Here is a 21,823-nt window from a genome sequence, read left to right as displayed (position 1 = left end):
GCGGAGAGAATTATTACATTTATATTACCTATTTCAAAAAATCGTCTATCTTTCATTGTCTTAAAGTTTTGATGTTTTTTCAATTTTATTAAGATAATGTAACGTTTCGTCAGCGTTGTCAAAAGATGCAATTAATCTTCTTAGCTCATTAACATGATCAAGTGCATTTGTTACTATTTGTTATTATTCGTTATCGTTATTATTAGTGAGATTATTTTTTAAATTTTATACAATGTATATGTATATACAATATATTTTTATATTAACATTATTGACAAGACGAGCGTATTATTCAGAGTTAATTACATGTTAAATGTTGTCAAAATTAAGGAACTCGTAAAAATGAGCTTATTAGCCGGAAAATTGTCTTAAGCGAGAGAATTTTAAACGGGTTCTACTGTTATTATTATTATCAATAAAAACAATTCATAACTTTAAAGTACAAAACCGTGAATTTGAACAACAAAACAAAAAAAATAAATAAATGTATAAAATAAAAGATACGGTAGGTATGTGGTTGATATTATAATATGATAATTGGGGGAGATTATTGAAATCAATATAATAAAACTTGTATTATTTGATATAATTTAGATAAAGCCTAATTGGAAATCTAAAGTTATTAGTTATTGGATTATAATTGGATATTATGAACGCAATACAATGCATCATTAATATTATTCTATATATAAGTGTATGTGTGTGTATTGTATGTCACACATCATAATTATATGTTATAGTTTTATTACGTGTGTAACACAAATAATTTAATTAAAGTAAAAAAATTGATATTTTCTCCTGTTAAAAATAATAGTATTAATTCATAAAATAAACTGAGTTGTAGAATTATGCTTAAGTATATTATTATGTATTTTATACTACTATTCAATACTTAACATTCAAAAATATTAACCCTGAGAGTTTTTTTACACATCGTGGTCATATTTTTTCCGCTATTGGTAAGGAATTCTACGACGTTATTTTTTACAAATTTATATATATATATACTATTGGCGAAAATTTAAATATAAATAATTATTATTTATTGATTACCGTGTGTACGAAAAAATATAATAACAATATTACTACGACGGGCTTGACGAAAGGGTTTAATATCGTTTTTAGATTGGAAATTTTAAATAATTGTACTGAAATTGTTATATTTTTATAGAAACTCGTAATGGCCAACGGTGACGAGACATTCGAAATGTGGAAAAAACCAGATGCAGAAATTTATCTCAAGGTATACATATTCAACATAACGAACCGCGAAGCATTTTTGTCCGGGGAAGACGAAAAAATTAAGTTTCAAGAAGTCGGTCCATACATTTACAGGTATCATTTAGAGATTATAAAAATAAATATATACAATAAATGCCCATGTAAGAGTATACACGTCATGAGATTATAATAAAATAATAAATAGAGTTTACTTAATTTGACCGTAACCGCGTTAGCGATTATTTACTCTATTCATAGACAATGTGTGTGTATATATATATATATATATATATATAATATACATAATAATACGTAATATACGTGTATGAAACGTATTATACGTTATATGTATAGAACGTATATAATGTTTTGTTTTCTAAATTCACACTTAAAAAATTAAAAATACTTCCTATTTCAGAGATTAAGTTAGGTTTTTTATTTTTATACTAAGTAAAAAAAAAAATAAGGTTGTTAAAAATGTTATAAATTGTATCGATCATAAAAAAAATCATTTTGTTTAAAATTTTCCTTTTTTATTATATCGAAGAGGTATCTAACTAAAAATAAAATAATAAAATTTTGCTACAGACTCAGAATATAATACATTATTATATTTATATTATAATAAAATTTAATTGTTTTTAAAAATATTAAAAGTTTATTAAATATCAGAAACACAAGGAATTTACTATAAATACTTCAGCGATAATGATGATTATATATAATAGATTAATAGTACCTCAATTGTCAGTTTATAATTCATATTTATTTATTTTTTTATTGTTAGTTTAACTATAATTTTTTTTTCATTTACAAGCGATTTTATTTTTATGTGTTATAAAACGTATTTTATTATGTTTTTTACTATACATGTTTTATAGTGTACCGGATAATACGTTTCAATTTTGATATACGAATAATTATATATATATCATGGTTGAAAAATATAAAATATAAATATTATATAGATATGAGAGAATTATTTAAAAAATATGTTATTAACTGACTTCCTTTTCAGTTAATAAGTAATTATATTAATAAAATTATTGAGTAAATTTGCTAAGATTTTTTGATCATAGGCGCTTTAAAATTAGCTTGAGGTTATATTTTAAACAGAAAAATTGATATATCAATGAAAATTAATTATATGGTTCATTTTTAATTAAATAAAGTAAATACGATTACTTATTATTTTTTTTTATCAAATTATTAAACAAGGTCATTCTAAACGTTTAAGAAAACCATACATTTTTTATGAATGTACATCATTTATAATATAATACAATTGAAAATCATTATTTTGTTAGTTCAAATTAGATATAGTTGTTTTATAACTTAAAATATTATTGATGCAGTGATATTTCCTTTACATTATTTTAAAACTATTTCAAAATAATTTTATAATTTAATAAATAATTTAACGTTATCAATTTTTTTTCATGAATACCTTTTTCTATTATAATAATTTTTTATCAATTTGAGTTTATACAAAAAATGAGATTATTAAAAATTTGGCATTGTAAATCGCATAATATTTAAAGTGAATTTTGCAAGGTTCATCCTTCTATATTGCCCCTATACCAATCTCCTATTCAGAGAGCGATGCTATGAAATGCAAACTACTAGGCGTTGATATCTATTGTTATTTTAATATCTATATCTATATGAGTTAATATTTACATAAAAATATTATACTTACAAGTGCTATCATTTATATTGTTTTTTAAGAGTACTTACGAACAATTTGCACTTTATGCCGCATATTCTTTTTTAATTATATAATTTTTATAAAAAAATTATAGTTATAAGATAATACTCGTATGCATTTTATATAGTGTATAATATTTGTAAATTTAATATTTTTATATAATTCTCTGTTTTATTTAGGATCCTTTTATATAAAACCATCCTAATTTTAAAATTTGATATACATTTTTAATTAAATATAAATAAATAATTATATAAAGTTAATAAAATATATTATGTATTATGTAATTAAGATATTAATTGTTGGTTGTTGTTAGTTTAGGATTTTTGGATTTTCAAATTTCAGTATCCAAATATTTGGATTTCGAATTTCAGAATCCGGATTTTTTTCATCAGTAGTAGGTATTATTTATTAGGTATATTACCTATATTTATTACATTGAATATTTATTTTTAGGTATTCCTTAGGAAAAAATACTTTTTCAACGCAATGATTTATTTTCTCATACAACGTTATTATTCGATCCTGTCCAAAAAATGCAATTTTTATTCAATTTTAATGCGTATCTTATTCGATTTATGCGCATTTTTTAACAAACTTACTTTTTATGTTTCAATCGTTCTATTACCTAATGTATTTTCAAAACATTCGGAATACTAAATTTATTTTTTATTTTTTACAAGTATATACACAGTTTATACAAATTAATGCACAATAAGTATGCAAGATAAAGGGCCATGCATAACATCAATTAGTCGAATAAAAAGCCACCCATTAGTAACAATCAGCTTGGCATATGTTTACAATTGATGAGATATATTATTAATTAAAATAGTTCTGACACCATTTCCTTTCAAGTCTGTGTTGTGGGTTTCCAGGAAGTATGAATGTATGTAACTCTTTTATTCGTGGGTTGGGGTGAATTTCTAGTTTGCAAAAAAGCCGTTTGTAAAATAATTTCGTTTCAGTTGTTTGAAATGTAAATCTTGATGGAGGGTTAAATTAGAGATATAGAAAGGAGCTTTAGTAACATTTCTTATAGTAATATTCTGAAAGACTTAAATTTTATTCAAGTTTGAATTTTTGCCGATTCCCAGAGTTTTGACCCATAGGTCCACATAGGCTTTAAAAGAGTTTTGTAAATAGTAATTTATTTTTCAAACTAGTAATTTTATTTTTAAATACTAACATTTTTAATGAGCCGGACCGAGCGTTAAGGATCAATATTTTAGCTTTTTATATTTGTTCCATGTTAATTTTTGATCAAGATTTAAACCAAAATATTTCACAGCATTCAGGGGTGGGATGGTTATATTATTTACTGAAACATTTGGACAGTAACCATGTTTAAGATTAAAAGTTGTATGGGCAGATTTACTGTGATTACCATTCAGATTGTAGATTTAAATGAGATTGTAAATTAGCGGAGGCTATAATTGGATAGTTATGAATTGAAAATATTACTTTATCATCTGAATAGATTGTAGTGTTTGGAGTTGTGGGCTGATCAGAAGCATATGTATATTAAAGAGTTAGATAGTACCTTAAGTTACACCGGCGGTAATTGGAGCTATATCTGACGTTGATGATCCGCAGCGTATTTGCAAATGGCGATTTGTAAGTTAAGATTTAATTAAAAGAAAATGCGGTGAGGATAACAATTTCAGAAGTTTAAACAGCAAGCTCTCGTGCCATACTTCGTCGAAGGCCTAAGATATGTCTAAAAATACATTTTTTGCAGTAAATTTTTTTTTCGAGAAACATGCTAATGGTATTGACTACTCAATGAGCTTGATGTACCGTGCTGTGTTTAGTTCGGAAGCCGAACTGTGAAGCCGGAAGTATATTTGTTGCGAATAGTTTGTGGTGATAAACGTTAAGAATAAGCCTTTCACAGATTTTTTAAAGGTAGGGTAAGAGGCTAATAAGTATGTACGAGATTGAGATATTCAGTGGTTTTTTTGGCTTAGCAAACAACTATTTGTAAAAATTTAAAAAGTCTTATGATTGCGTTATATATGTAGGTTAGAAGCATTATAGCCTTTCTGGGTAGCCACCTAATGACTTAAGTTTTTATCAAATCGTAGCCTGGAGATTTGTTACGAGAGTACTTAATTATTATGTGTTTTACTTTATTTGGTGTAAAGTATTTTACTGGCGAGCATACAGGTATGGTAGTGGGAAGTTAAAATATATTTTAACATTTTCTATATGTTGTGGGTTAAGGATGTCTTCCTTTGGTTTAAAGGTCTCAGATAGATGGGATCGGAATAACATGCCTTTTTCGTCATCATAGATAAATAAGGTATTATCAGCATTTTTAGTAAGCACGAAGGAGTTTTAAATTTTAGCATATGCTTGGTTTCTTTCCAAATACTACCTAAAGCGACTGGAATAATAAATGAATACTATTATCGTGTTCATATTTTTTAGATTGATACTTTTTATAATTATTTGCGTATTCAATCTAAATTTTTTTAAGAAGTATTTTTCCTATATAAATTACAAATAATTATATTAGTATTCATTTACATATTTTTTAATGAGAGAAACGTAATAATAATTGCATTTTTATATTTTATTATAAATAACAAATTCGAGCATCTATATTAATGTGAATATAAGAACACTTTAAACTAAGTACTATTTTATTCTTTTTAAGATATGGTAGTCCTAATGTTGACTTAACTAATTACAAATTTCGCATAACTATTTGTACATTAATTTTATCATTAAACTGATAAAAAGCACAATCATCAAGTCAGCTATCTACCACTCGTCCACTTATCAAACTTTTTATTGTGATGGGTAATTCAGATATAAAATTAACATTTAAAGCCTTGCATAATATATAAATTGAATACATAAAATCATAATTAAAATATTAAAATATTTTCGAGTATACCATGAAAATAATATGGCATTTTACTGTAAACTATTTTGAATTACTATGGTATAATTTATCTTCAATATAATTTCGTATCTACCTATCGAATGGTTCGATTAAACGATAAAGTTTCTTGTGTTATTTACGACTTCTTGAAAAATATGTATTATTAGGTTATATTAAAAGTTGTAATAATATGGTCGGTAAAAAACGTGTCATGTTTATTTTAAATAACCATGTTTAATATATAAACTGATATAAATAAAAATGTATAGTAAAAAAAGCCATGTCAAATAAGTTTGAATTTAAATAATTAAGATATCGTATGTGTTATAATGCGATATTTGTTTAGTACATATTTTATAGACAGGACAATGGCAGAAAAAGATTTTTGGGAGGTTTAGAGTATAAATATGGTTTTTACTAGTGAATTTTACTTTTAATATTTCAAATTTAATTGGTATTTACCATATAATAATTTAATTATATTTTAAGAAAATATTTTTGAGGGGAGGTCTGAAATCCCTCTAGATACAGCGTTGAGATCGGCTATGCTTAAAATATTGAACAATATAAATTATAACTAACTACAGTATAAAAATTAAAAATATATAGTGTCAACTGCATAAATAATAGTTTATTATATTAATCTTATTTTTTATACTCAATAACCACAATACATTAATTACACTTATCTATGAAATAATATTATAATAATGTAAATTATCAGACATTTTGCAGTAAATAATCACTGTAGGAGTTTGAATATTGAATACAGTTATTTGTTTTAATAAAATTATAATATTTAAAATTTTAACTTTGGTTTCCCATTGTTTATAATCGGAATATTTTATTTTTTTTCGTTAAGTCATGTTTTAACTTAAATGTCACTAATGGGTAGCTCCTTTAATCACTTCTACCACGTCTGTTATTTTTTTTTTATCTTTACATATGCTTATTGTGCCGATAAATTGTACAGATTGCATATTATCTAATAAAATTTAAAAAAAAAGAAAAAGTCATGTTTTCATTATGCATAGTTTTCTGCATATTTTATAGTTTATAGATGTAGAGTAGCGAGAAATAAGTCTCATAACAATTATGTTTCTTCGATGGAAAATATGAGTTTATCAACTTGTTTTTTAACTTTTAAACAAATATATATATGAGTATATATGCATATTTTTTTTTGGATTTCATCAGCGAATTTGCCAGCGTAATTTTATTTATAATTTAAAAATCTTAAACATAATTATAAACATTTTTTTTTTTTACGAAAATTAATTTAGTAGGTATACAAATTATAATAAAACTGCTTTCTACGTATAAAGAAGGTTTTTTTAAAATATTTTTCAAATAATTTACAATATAATTAAATTATTTTTAACTATATTATAAACCCTATAAATCAATACTGTATTATGTATACAGTAATATTTTAAAAATTTTCACATTAGTAACATACATAGATTAATTGTAAGACTACTTTGAATATTTGACTACAGTAATATATTATGTGTAGGTACTTAAGTATATAGTATACTAAGTATATTGTATGATACGTGTAGAATTTCTTCAATGCACGGAAACACTCGAGTTACATTTATTTTAAGAAAATAAAATATTCAATAGGTTTATAAAACACTTTGACCTTCGATTGGAATCGCTTTATTTTTTGAATATTAAAATTCATTATTGGATACTTTACATTCATAATTATACATGTACAATGGATTCTTGATAATTTAAATAAATACAATTATCATAACGTAATTCGTCTGATATAGTTAAATTTATTTAATAAAATATAATAAATTATATATATATATATATAATAACAAAATTATAATATAAAATAATATATGATTTAATTTATTTTATTAAATTTATCCGTCTTTTCGCAAGTTTCAATAGAATCAATTTTATCATTACTATTTAATAAATACCAGCAATAATTTTATTTTTAATTCATTTCCAAAAAAGATTACAACATCAAATATCTATGACTATTCGTATTCATAATCATAAAGAATTCACCGACTACGTACCAGTATCAAAGGGTTTTATTCATCTTACTTGTGTTTTGCGTAAAACATTCGAAATTGTGATTTCGAAAAGTTGTACTATAATGATCTAAATAAACTTTGAATCATCAAAAATAAACTACAATACGAGTAGTAATATTTCCTTGGTGAAATAAATTTTTTTTCGGATGATTTAGATTTTCGAACTACAAATAATAATTATAATATAACAATATAATACGTCGTATAGGGAACTGTATTTATAATATTATAATTATATAAGCGACCCATGTAAAAACCGAAAATATTCCCAACTCCTTAATCATTCATTGCCAGTCGCTATTTGTATGACCTGCCCAAAGAGTGAAAAATTAAAGGACAGATACTGCTTAGTATCTTGCATATCATGTTTTCTTTTTGTTCGCTTGCAAAAACTATCCGACAGTTAATTTTTTTTAAATGTAATTTGATCACCAAATAATAATTATTAGTAGGTAATGTTATAATGACGAGTTTTGATCTACGGATACGGTGAAATTAGTTTTCATTCGATAATAATAATAATTAAAAAAACACCGTGCATTAAATTTCTCCCTATAAAAAATAATACATGTCGTTTGTATGTATAGCAGATTTAAATAAAGGCGTATACTCATCCGTTCTCTCATTGCCTCTGTTCTAGGCAAACGAGATTAAAGTGTTTAAGTATAATATTGGATAATAAAATGTTTAATGTAATACAATATGGAATGCATAATCAATAATTGATTATTATTATTATTATTATATATATATATATTATATAATTATTAGATTTTAAATTAGAAACAAAATGGGTTTATCAATAAAGCAATTGTTATTTCTTTGTGATGTTGAAATAAAATAACTACCTACATAATACATGTATAATATACGAATATATAATATTCAATACACATAATTTGTTAAAATATCAAATTTACATTTAATATACATAAACTAAGTTATTATTATCACTGTTTCACATTAATAAAGTTTTTTAAGCATAATATTATAATATAACCAACAAACAGTACAAATCGGTATTATATTTCAATACTAATAATTTTCTTTAGTAGACTTCGTAAATTATTTGTCATGTTAATAAAATATGTTAATCAATGTTTTACAATAATATTAATATAATAGTATCAAATTATTGTAAACGAGTAAGATTATTTAAGGTAAAAATATAACCTCAAGCATAATGATATATTTTAAAAGACCGTACGTATTTTTAAATTGTTTATTTGATAAAGAAATAAAGAATATTATTGTATATGAAGTAAAATATATCAAATATTTGATAAGAACAATTATATATATATATATAAAAGTAAATAGACACTAATTTAATAAATGTCAATATAGAGTATTATATTACAAAATGCACAAATATTACATAATAGTACAACAATTTACATATCATAGACTATTGTCAAATGCATTATTATAAAAATTGCTATTGTTAAAAAAAATCCTTGTTACCTATATGATTTGAATTAAAATACTGTTTTACCAAAGAATTCATCAAGTAAATATTATAATTATAAATGCTCAAAGGATCAAGTATTATTAATTTCTTATTAATATTATTACATTATTAATCACATTGATAACACGAAATAAATGATTTATTTTAATTGGATTCTTTTTTACGTATATAAAAATTCTAAATCTAATATTAACTAAAGGCTATATTAATTTTAAATATAATAAGATATATTATACTTTCTATATTTATCACATGTAGTATAATTTTATAAAATATAACCTATGAACATGTTTTTTTTTTAAATTAAAATGATTAATATTACCTTTAATCGCTAAATATTTAAATAAAATATATATAATTTTATTTCAACTGAGTAAATATATTTACTTTTATAATAAAATTAAAATAATACTTATGTTTACTTGCGAATTTTTATCTATATTTATACTATTATACATTACAAGTATTAATTATATATATATATAGCACTTATTAAAAAATGTATTATATTTATATATAGCACTTATTAAAAAAAATATTATTATATATTTTCAGAGAAAATTCTGAACACAAAAACGTTACGTTTAACAAAAATGGTACACTGTCAATGACACCCGTGTTTCCTTTGACGTGGGTGCCAGAGCTGAACTCCGGCAGGGAAGATGACATATTGATATTACCGAATATTGCACTTTTGGTATGGTTTTCTTTATTTTGTTAAATTATTCTCGTTTCAATTTAACAGCTACTCTAACCCGCCGTGGTCATTAATACAATTCTACCCGTATGCTTTTCCGTTTGCCCATAGAGTTTTGCGAGCGTCATGGCGGATGCATCAATGATTACCAGAATGGCGGTAAACCTGCTCATTCGCCAAACGAATTCCAAACCGTTTATCGAGCAAACGGCCAAAGAGTTCATGTTCGGCTACAAAAGTGTATTGGTAACCATAGGTAATAAGTTTTTACCATCTTGGATCGCGTTCGACAAACTGGGCCTCATTGACAGAGTAAGTTTTTACACTGATCTTTGATAGAAAATACGTATAAGTTTGATGATCAAGCCAATGGCAAAATAATAAAATACAACTATTCCGAGAAAATAAAATATTTTTGTATTACCAGAAATATATATACATAATTTGTTTCCCAGTTTTCCATTTTACTATTATCTATGTCTATTTTAAAGCTATAGCTTTAAATTGGACATCGATAATATAATTTTTAAGTCAACAGGTATCGAATCTATATATTCTAAATTCAAACTTACTACAAATTAAAGACTGTAATTACATAATAATTCAAAAATAATTGCTGGGCGTATCTTTCGATTGGAAATTGACATTGTCACCTAACAATTTATTTATTAATTAATAGTCAAGAGTTCTGAGGTCATCTCACTTCAATATTATCTATATTTAATATCCTTCAGACTTACTTTAAACAGTGGTAACGATTGTATCGTATATTTTCAGATTTATGGTTTATACTTTGTTGATTTATTATTTACAATATTATATTTTATTCAAATGCTTACGTTATAAATTAAGTTATGACATTTTTTGTTTGGACGTTCATAAATCGTCTGAACAATAAAAAAACCTAATAAGAGTTATAGCGGAAAGTTATTTGAAATTATTATTTATGTTCAATACTATAGTTTTTAGTGCATAATTTTTAATACAAAACCGGTAAAATAGGTACATTTATACAATTATAATTTGTTAATTGTACGCACTGAAAACTTAATACAAATATATTTATAAGAATATATTAATCATTTCCATGCAAAAGGCCCTAACGGTCTGTATAGCATTAATAAAAAAAAGTATTAATCGTTTCTACATAAGGATGTAATTAGTTGAGCATACATTATTACTAGTATATCTTAAATAGAAAAAATTAGTACTTATTTTAAAGTACTCTTATGTTAATTTTAATATATATGATTACATTTATAATTTATTATAAAATATAATAATTATCATATTTTTCTTCAAAAACATGTTAATGAACACTAACATAATTATTGTAATTAACGTAGGAATAATACTTTTAAATAATATTAAGAATGTAATAAATAGATAGTCGATAAAATAATTGTTTTCATAGGCAAAAAAATAAAATACAATATATGTATTGTTGTATGAATTTTTCCGGGTTTTGATCATATAATATAATATACCAAGTCACTTTGAACAACGTTCTTGCAGTACAAATATCTTAAACCCTTGAAAATATTATTATGTACTTTTCATACAGTGCTTCTAAAACTATAATATTTTGCTATTTGAGTTACAACTATGTCTTACGATTAGCGTTCAAATTCTATCACAAGTCAGGAACGTACCTACCCTAAGGTTATGGGGCGGGTTGGGTGTTCAAAAATGCCCCCAAAACAAATTCTAGACACACCCCTGTAACAATTATAATTTAATTTAAGCGTTAATTATATTCAGGGTGGAAATATACATAAGAAACAAATAGTTATTGTGTCATGTTTGCGTGGTTAGACATTTGTTCACCTCTTTCACATTATAAACTATAGCTGCACATGTGGGTTAACTGTGTAGTTGTTACATTTTGAGTTCGGGCTCGGTAAACAAGTCGCTAACGTTGTTTATAACATTAAAATAATTATTATATCTAAAATATAACCATGTTTCTCACTAAGAACGCTGATTATTGTCTACTGTACAGACGACCTTGAGTTGTTTGTTAGTTCAATTATAATTATTGTGTAGATAAAACCAAAAATAACTGTCTCACTAACTAATTGTTTCTAAAATAAAAAAAATAAAATATTACTGTTGGTATGATGCCTCAATTTTTTTTTTTAATTTATGTGAAAACCCACAGAAATATATATATATATGGGTTTTATAATATTTCCCTGTAAGAAATTAGTCACACCTTGTGAGTAACATTTCAACACTAATAATATTATACAAAAACTTGTGTTTACATAATGTTATTATTGTGTGGTTATCAACAACAATTAATATTAGAAAAATAGTACCAGAAAAATAAACAACGAAAATTATTATATAAGTAAACGTGAAACTAACATTACAAATAAGTAAATGAACATAAATCAATTACATTAAAAACAATTAACTATGTATAACTTCAGATTGAAAATTTAGTTACATCAAGAAATGTATGTATAAGACAACAAAATAAATTGTTTGACATCGAGAATAAATTATTGTATAAAAAATAAATTCATGAAAAATATTACATCCTCCTATAATAATTATGAATCATATTTCAAAAATATTATTTTTGATCTGTTAGCTTACAAGTTTCATGTAATTATAATATCATTAATAATGTATAAACAATGTTTTATTTTTAATAATAATTAATAATTGACCCGCTGGAGTTTATAAATGTAATAAAATACAAAGTTTAAGACATATAAAAACTAATCAAGATTAATATTCTTAGTTTAATCAAATTAATTTGAGTGTGACTAAAACGTATGGGTTTATGGTTTCGTTTTTCTCGTCGTAATTTATTAATCAAACTACAATTTAATTTAATGAAATTATTTAACACTAAAAACATTCGAAGCGATGACTTCAGTAAAAAAGTAATTATTCTAGAGTAATCTTAGAGTAATACTCATTTTATGACGAATATAGTTGCATTACAACATATTAATCACAATTGATATTAATATATATACCATATTGGGTAATATTGGGTAGACGAATGCATTTTTTCACTTTATTTTAGCGTTTTCGAAATACTTCCTATAGAGATAAAAAATATTACGTAAGATTTGCGCTATCCTAATCAAATACCATTTTACGCGTACATTTTTTTTTTACTTAAACGGTCGAACGTATATCGTATACATCAATACTCTTTGTTGGAGTGTAATATTTTCCTTTAGAAAAATAGGACTTCTTATAACCTTATTGTCATTACAGATGTACGAATTCACCGGTGATAGTGCAACAGTGTACACAGGTGAGGACGACGTGAAGAAGTCCGGTATCATAGAGAACTACAACACAAGACCGTATCTACCGCAATGGCCTGCAGCACCTTGCAACACGGTGACAGGAGCTTCGGACGGTACTAAGTTTCCGTCGATGTTATCGCCCGACGACACGCCGATGTTCTTCAGGAAGTCCCTCTGCCGTTCCATGCCAATGGTACGTACATAACCGTACACTTCGGGGTATATATAACATATAAACAATATATTATATGTATATATAATTATAATTGTTATAAATAGTAAACACATTTCGACATACCGTTAGGTCTTCTTATTGGAGTATTTCAAAAGTGATGGCCCCTTAACACAAAATTTTCTATTCGTTTGCATTCGATCTTTCATATCGTGGTCATACATAATATACGTACGTAAATAACGCATTCGTGCAAAAGGAATTTCTTGGCTCATATATAATGGATATAGTTAATGGAAAAAATTATGAAGTTTAGCGATTGAACTTGATGTCATCGTTGCGCTTGCGCGTTTATTGTTTAAGATTGCCGCGATAGTCACTGCCCGTCCAATTATATCTGTGACGCGTGCTTAATTGAGATTTTCGGCACCGATTACGCTTAACGTAGACCGTAGCTTTATTCAGTGTACATGGTCAAAGGATGTTCGATATAAGGCCATCATTATTGACTAGATGACACCATAAGGTAAGGAGTCTTTCCATATGCCCCACAAGCACGTAATTTTCAAAATTCGTCATGTTTCTGTTTTACCAAGCCTTTTTTCACTCGAAATGATAATTGCATTAAAACCGCACAATTTACAATCTACGATATATCATACCACAGTTTTACAACAATTTATTAGCTCTGACGTATATCTCGAATGTCGCTTAATGTGTTATCGTAGTACACATCATGAAAATCATTGTTTTTGGCCACGTGGAAAACGATCACTGCATGATAATAATATTGTTATGCTGTTTATACTGACTTTTCAGGTAAGGACAACTGACATGATGATACATAACGGCTTGAAAGTATACAAGTATATATTTAAAAATGGAACATTAGATAACGGAGCAGAAAACCCAGAAAATAAATGTTTTTGTCGTAAAAACAAATGCTTGACATCGGGACTAGTGGATGTCACCGATTGCTATTATGGTAATATTATTAAATAATATTAATATATTTTATTTCTACGGTTCTAAAGTTGAGCCTTGAATTCACACAACGTTTTTATTTTTTCCAAATATACCTACTTATTAATTACTTCAACGAATCACTTTACACAAAATTTAAACATAATTTATGTATAACATAACTTTTTTTTTTGTAAAATTATTCAACGTGTTTAATTATGAGGTAGTTAATTGTTTGTATTTATTATTATATTTAAGGATTTCCTATTGCATTATCGTATCCCCACTTTTACAAGGCCGATGAATCACTAGTGAATGCCGTTGGTGGGTTGAATCCAAATCAAGAACAGCATGAAACGTATTTCTTCATCAACCCGGTAAGACGATGATGATCTACTGAATTATAATTAATATTAACATATTAATAATGTGTCAGTGTGATTGCGGCGCGTGCTGCATTTAATGTGCAAAACTACCAAAATTACAAAATCGTAGTTACGCGTTTTCACAATGATTGATTTCTGTAATAATTATTTTTATACTTATTTTGTGTACAGTTAACGGGTTTGCCTACACAGCTGTATGTCAGAATGCAGATTAACTTAGCTCTTGGTGATATATCTAATATGGCAAATACGGAACGCTGCAGCAACGTTGTTATCCCTTTGGTTTGGACCGAAATTGTGAGTAATATTTAATTTAATTTATTAAAAGTGAAAATATGAAAATGTGAAAACATTTCCCTATGTTACGTCTTATGTACGTGCAACTCTTATTCAACTTTTCATATTTTATATTTTAAATATACAGATAATATAAAATTAATATACAGTTAAATATATACTGTCCAAGTGAAGAAAACGCATTTGCATTTAAAATATTAACATTTCTTACAAACAATTAAAAAATAATTTAAATTAAAACATTTTTATTTATGTATTATATAGATATATTACATTTATAATATTAATAATTCAGTTTTTTGGCTGTAAATAACGTTTTTGGTTTCTATTATCTATTAATAAAACCTCGTCGGTGAAATAGCGTGATGTTATATATTTCGATATGCATAGAATATTTTTAAAAATCTTTGTTTCTTATATACCGACGTGTCGATTAGATTCTAACTCAAATATTTTTATGACTACTGTTTATTCATTTGTCCACAAGTATTATTTTTTTTTTCTATTTTTCTTTAATAATGCGCAATTTTCTATACCTAATTATTCTTCTGACTAAACTAAGACCTAATTAATTATATTGTTTTTTTTACTGTGGACAATTTTTTGAGTACCCCAAAAAAGTATCCTTCACATTTTTTTAGATATAAATGACACCGTTGATGAATCGCTATTTAAATATTTTTAATAGTTTTACTTAGTACTAGGTAATTTTGAAAAATTGATATACTATTACATTTTATCGCACAACCATCTCTATTTTTTACTAATTTATTAATCTATAATCAATGAACAAGTAATTATATGTTATATAGTTTGAAAATAGTAAATAAAGTTAAACTATTTAACGTATAAAGTTATAAAATCTCAAGAATGGTTAAATTAATGTTTTTATTAAAATCTTATCACATATAATAATTATATAATTATTATATATCTTATATTATTTGATGACTATTGTCACTTTTTAATTTATAAACTATTCCTTTTATAGTAGTTGTTAATTTGACTTTTGTACCACAATCGACAGGTTTTTCTTTAATTTATATGTACACTCATCGTTGATAAACGGGTAGTGTTTAACCAATGAAATATTTTTGAAGAAAAAAAATGTATGTAAATATTAAAACAACTGTTTAGACTTATAAATTAAATTTATTTTTATTTTTTTTTATTCAAAAGATATAATATCTAGAAAATTATGTGTTTTTTTTAAAAAAAATACAGAGATTTTAAAATTATTTATATTTCATAATATTGGGTGAAACATTTTACATTACATTTAAATAAATTAAAATAATTTATATGTGGACACCTGCATTGAGGATGGTTTAAATACTTAAAACTACAAATTTTCCAAGAAAATAATTATAACGTAGTGTATTAAAAAATAAAATAAAAATAATTAACATAATAGTATAACCGGTTCACTACACTAATGGATGGTTAAACTCTAATCTAGTGAGCAGTAATGCCTAGAGGATGTGTATCATCCAACTGAGTATCATACATCCATGTTTTATACGTGTTATTTGATAATATATTATTACATACATAATATATACTTACGTATACCTAAGTATATTAACTGTGCATAAATTGCTACTGTTACAAACAAAACTCAAGACATGATATATCATACTAAAAACTGAAAACAAAAAAAATAACTATAGCTCCCTATGAGCTATAGAGCCATGACGAAACTGTATAAAGCTTAACGAATGCTTCATCGGCTTTTGAAAATGGAAGGCGTTAAACATTGAAAAAACTAATCAAGTATAAAATTTATACTATATTTATTTAATAATTACCTATTAAAAATGTTAGTATCATTTGATTTTGTTGAAATTTCCAAGAAAAAAATTAATGATTATTTCTCGAGTTGTAATATAAAAGTTTTCACTTCAAATAACGTTAATACAGTCACGTTATTATTTTTTTGAATGATATCTTATATATAAGTTTATCCAGATTAAATATATTTTTTTACAATATTTTTATTTCAACTAAATCCAAATTATTGATATCGTAATTCTAATAATCACTTACTTATCAACTTTTAGTCTTAGTTTATTTTCAAATTTATTAGATTTTGATTTAAAATAACAAAAGTGATGACACAAAAAAAAAAAATGAGATATGTATTTTAAAAATATAAATAATAATACAGAACAAGACTTTGAAAAATGTCTTCATTTGTCATGATTATTATGTCCAACTCATACTCTCAACATTCACCTGTAACATCGTATCTCAAACGCTTTGACAGCGATGTTCAAACTGTTTTAAATCATAGTGCATTTTTGAACTAAAATTTTCTAAAGGTCTACCGTCTCAAGTAAATAAATTTATTTTTTAGACTATATACAATTATTCGGTGGTGCGATGCTCTTATACAGACGCTGTGATGTATATTTTGGGAACTACTGCCTTAGGGAACTTTTATCTTCCGTTTTACCTCTATAGTTCATGTCTGATTTTCCTACAAAGACCATAACATAAGCCTTCTTTAAATGATGTCTCTCTTTTGTATCAATATTATTTTCAAATATAAACATGGAACACCTAAGTCATATTAAACGTAAGGGTTTCTACTATATGGATATGAATTCAAATTTAAACAAAAAATTCACACTTTGAAAATTTACCAATACTCCTTATTTTATGAAAAACACAAAATGAATTAAATTTAATGTGTACAAGCGAAAATAGCTTCAAAATTGGGAAATAGTACAATAAAAATAAAACGTAAAGTCTACCCTGCAAAAACAATTATATTACGATTGGAAAACGCCATAGAATCAGATCCCTGGTTAAAGACTATACTTGAGAATTGATTTACACATTACATAAGATGTCAGAACTTGCGTACTGGTATATATATATATATTCGTATTGGACTTTATGTGTACACGTTACTTGCATTAACATATCGGTTAGGAACTTGCATTCACCCTTTCGCTCGACAATAACTACTATCGTAATCATATTATGGTTTCGCATGATAAACGGTATGATATAACTATAAACAAATTAACAATGCGTGTATTTTGTCCGTTCGCTGCGCAGGGATTCGAGAGGTTGCCGGACTACATGCTGACCAAGTTCTTCGTGTACCTGCGCGTGGGCCCGGCCCTGTTCATCGCGCTCCAGTACGCCATGATGGTGGGCGGCGTGGCGTTCATCGCGCTCACCGTGTTCTCGTCACTGTTCATACCCGAGGACGACGAACTTAAGTTCAGCGGATCGTCTGCGTGGCGGCGCGAGAGCCAGACGCTGACCGGGCATAGGGGCGGCGGCGGTATGCCCATCATCCGCGTACCCGTGCCCGCTGCGGCCGTAGCCGCGGCCAAGGAGATGAACACGTACTACTGCAGCCCGCAGGTGGACTTGGCCGCGGCCCGGCTGAACGACGACCTGTGCGGCCGGCTGGACGTGGTACACGAAGTGAGCTCGCTGCGGGATGGCAGTAGTACCGGGTCCGATTACGAGGACGACGATGACGACGTGTTCAATCGGATCGTGTGAAGCAGCGAGAACCAACGCGACCCGTCGCCGCCGCGCGCCACTTGAGTTCGCCGACCCAAAGCCGCGACGCAAACAGTTGCTAACCGTTTCGATGGTTACGACTGCGACTGCGGCTGCGACGGTTAGGTGTTGTAATCGTTCTATCGTAATATGTATATAGTAAAAATATGTAATAAGCTCATGTTGACGTCATAGGGTGAGAGATTGAGAGAGAGAGTGAGAGAGAGAGAGTGAAAGAGAGAGATTGAGTGAGAGTGAGGAAGAAGAAAAATTGGGGTAAGAGAGAAACGACCAGAAGATATTGTCATCCCTTCTGGCCTTTCACCTCGCCCTTTCCTAAGCATTACTCTTTCCAGCACATTAATAATTTTACTCAATTTTTACGTTAAGTCTATTAAATTATTTCGAATGTGATATATTCTGTACACGCACGTGATACTACGTGCATATGCGTGCCTATTTAATTTTTATATACTTGTATTATATTCTAATTATATGAGTATAATATACATATCTTACATTGATATAATAGTATTAGTAGTATATTATCAGTATAATTATATTGGTGCCGTGCACATTTTCGATGTATTTTTTTTTACATATTTATTTATATTTTGTATAATTTTACTATGAAAAACATTTAATTTTTTTTAAGGTTTTCTGCAGGCTGACAAGTCATCCGATTTGTAAAAATGTTTAGTAATAGTTTTATATTACATGATTATAATTATTATTATTGTATACTTAACCTAGCAAAGCCGTGCTCAAATGTATCTTTAAGGCTGTCCATAAGTGTATTAAAGTTATATGTCGGACTTAATGTTTATGTCATAATTATCCATATTAAATATAAATATAAAGCCAATAATAACGACAACGTGTTTCTACTTTTATCGATCCCTCTCCCATTTACCAGGTATAAATGCTACTACGTCAAAATTAAAACAAATAAATAACGAGACATGGTCTCTCGTATTTTTTTTTTTTTTTTGTTCGCACAACAGTCATCTGATATGTTCAAAATTTATCATGTATCAGTAGTGTGCGTTTTCGAGGGACGAGTACAGTTTGGTCAATGACGAAATCACGCAATACAATTTGAATTGCACTTATATTTATATACAACCAATGTTTGTCGACGATAAGTATGCCGATATCATGTGTACATGATATGCTGAGACGAGTAAATCTATTATATTATTATTTTCGGTATTCACGCGCATGTTAGACGCATCAATAAAATCGTTTTGCCAAGAAATCTACTCTTTTCGAAAACATATTTTGAAATCTCGTAACGAATTTTTTACAAGTCATGGAGTCTGTATCAGTCTCATCGTTGAGTCCAATATCTATTTAAATTATCGAAACCGGTTTTGTTCCTAGTACCGCGTGTTTTTTGCAGTATAAAGTAATATTAGGCCGAGCGCATAATGGAAGCAAGTGACGCAACACAGTGTACTGTAGGAAAAACTGTGTGACCCATATGAGCACATATTACTACTTAGTTCTGTGTCACCCAGTCATAAACGAAATTATAGCAGAAAATGTAATAAATGGAAGTTCCTAATTAGTTTCTGATGATGAATTCGATAAACTTCTTTTATTATATTTGTTTAAGTACACGTAAAAAATTGTGGAAAAATCAAAAGTTGTAAAAAAATTGAATTTTTAATTTTGTCTTCGTATAGCCGTGACTGTGACATTTAAGACATTGTAATGTCGAACGGCTTTAATCACAGACTCTTCCATAGTAAAATTAAAATTAAAAATTAAATATGGAATTGAAATCAAAAATTAGGAAATTATGTTAGACCGGCGCAACTGAAAAATATTCCAAACACTTGTGACACGTGCGCAGTAAACTGTGTCGCGGACACTGCGTGACGCAGGCCGACTCAGGCACAGTTATGCTCGCCCTGTTCTGCTTCCCAATACGTGCTAGTACGTTCTAATAGATTGCAGAAAACTATGCTGCGCTGCGTCGAAATGTCTCGATGTGCGCCCGGCTAGCTCAGACTCCAACCATATAACGTATCTGTTCAACACGTACTAATCGTCCGAAGATCGTACATCGTATACTGACATAACGCTACAGATGCTGTGTGACAGTGGCGTGATGAAAGATTTTTAAGAGGCCATGGCCTCACGATTTCTGTCAACAGATGGTTAGGTGGCTGACGCAGATCTGTAACACAAACATAATAGTAACTATATACCGTACATGCGACATACACAAACTATAATAACAAATGATAATTATTCAGGCAGGTACGTACATCAGTAGGCACAATGGTTCCTAACAGATTTAGTTAAACCCCCCCCCCACTCAAACGCTGGGTTTGGCAGGGGGTATCTTAAACTTGATGGCCTCATAGGTCCAGAAAGTTCACCATGCCGTTGCTGTGCAGTACACTTATAACTCGATTTGTCTTAAGTATTGGCTCATTTTACCACAGTAAGATGTTTTTTTTTTATATCTGTTTATATCATATAGACTAGCACAAATCTTATAGCTTCGGGATCAGTTCATGTCTTCGAAATCGATGTTTTGAGACACAAGACTACAGCCGTGGTTCTATCGTTCCACGTGACAGTCACGCTGAAATGCAATCAGTCATTGGACACCGCACAGCGGTGAAATGCAACAAATGCGTTATTCTAAATCCAACTGTGGTTACACAAATCGTATTTACGAGCGTGTAGCTTAACTGTAATCGCGTGCCCCGGGGCCTGGACGGTAATGTAAGATACTTACGCGGCGTCAAATTAAACACTTTGTACGCGGAGCACATTAATCGCACGGGACAGCGGTAATAATTATTAATGATTAAGCGCCGTTTAATGCGTTAACAGAGATGATCGATTACTGCCCACCGGCTAAATCCGTACAACAATCGTTTATCATTACTCCTAAAGATCATTATTTATCATTGTTGGATAAAAATTGAAAAAAATAATAAAAATAAAAAAGTAATGCACATTTATCAAAAAAAAAAAAAAAAAGAAAGAAAAACAAGTTATTTTATTGATTTTTGACGATATGGAAGAAGCACTATTGTGGTTCTTGACCGTAGACCGTAGATCAGACATGTTTACAAGAAAACAAAAAATACCATGCGAATCAAATTTTATATTATTTATTAAATATTATAGTT

The 21,823-nt window shown here is 27.6% G+C and overlaps 1 protein-coding gene across 2 annotated transcripts in view; it reads left to right on the top strand.

The window, feature by feature from the left end:
- The window catches only part of LOC112685236 (scavenger receptor class B member 1-like), a 78,441-nt gene extending 59,514 nt beyond the window's left edge, over positions 1-18,927 (top strand). For both annotated transcript variants that reach the window (XM_025557066.1, XM_025557067.1), the window contains exons 3-10: positions 1,172-1,335; positions 9,909-10,050; positions 10,162-10,362; positions 13,291-13,518; positions 14,317-14,482; positions 14,719-14,837; positions 15,018-15,143; positions 18,210-18,927. In XM_025557066.1, coding sequence (XP_025412851.1) covers positions 1,172-1,335; positions 9,909-10,050; positions 10,162-10,362; positions 13,291-13,518; positions 14,317-14,482; positions 14,719-14,837; positions 15,018-15,143; positions 18,210-18,668 — 1,605 coding nt within the window. In that variant the 3' untranslated portion in view covers positions 18,669-18,927. The remainder of the gene's footprint in view (positions 1-1,171; positions 1,336-9,908; positions 10,051-10,161; positions 10,363-13,290; positions 13,519-14,316; positions 14,483-14,718; positions 14,838-15,017; positions 15,144-18,209) is intronic.
- The last annotated feature ends 2,896 nt before the right edge of the window (positions 18,928-21,823 follow it).

Source organism: Sipha flava, unplaced genomic scaffold, assembly GCF_003268045.1.
Source record: "Sipha flava isolate LNK unplaced genomic scaffold, YSA_version1 270_pilon_pilon, whole genome shotgun sequence".
In the NCBI taxonomy this organism is placed as follows: Eukaryota; Metazoa; Arthropoda; class Insecta; order Hemiptera; family Aphididae; genus Sipha; species Sipha flava.
Note: the sequence above shows the minus strand (reverse complement) of the source record. Positions and strands in the feature narration are given on the sequence as shown.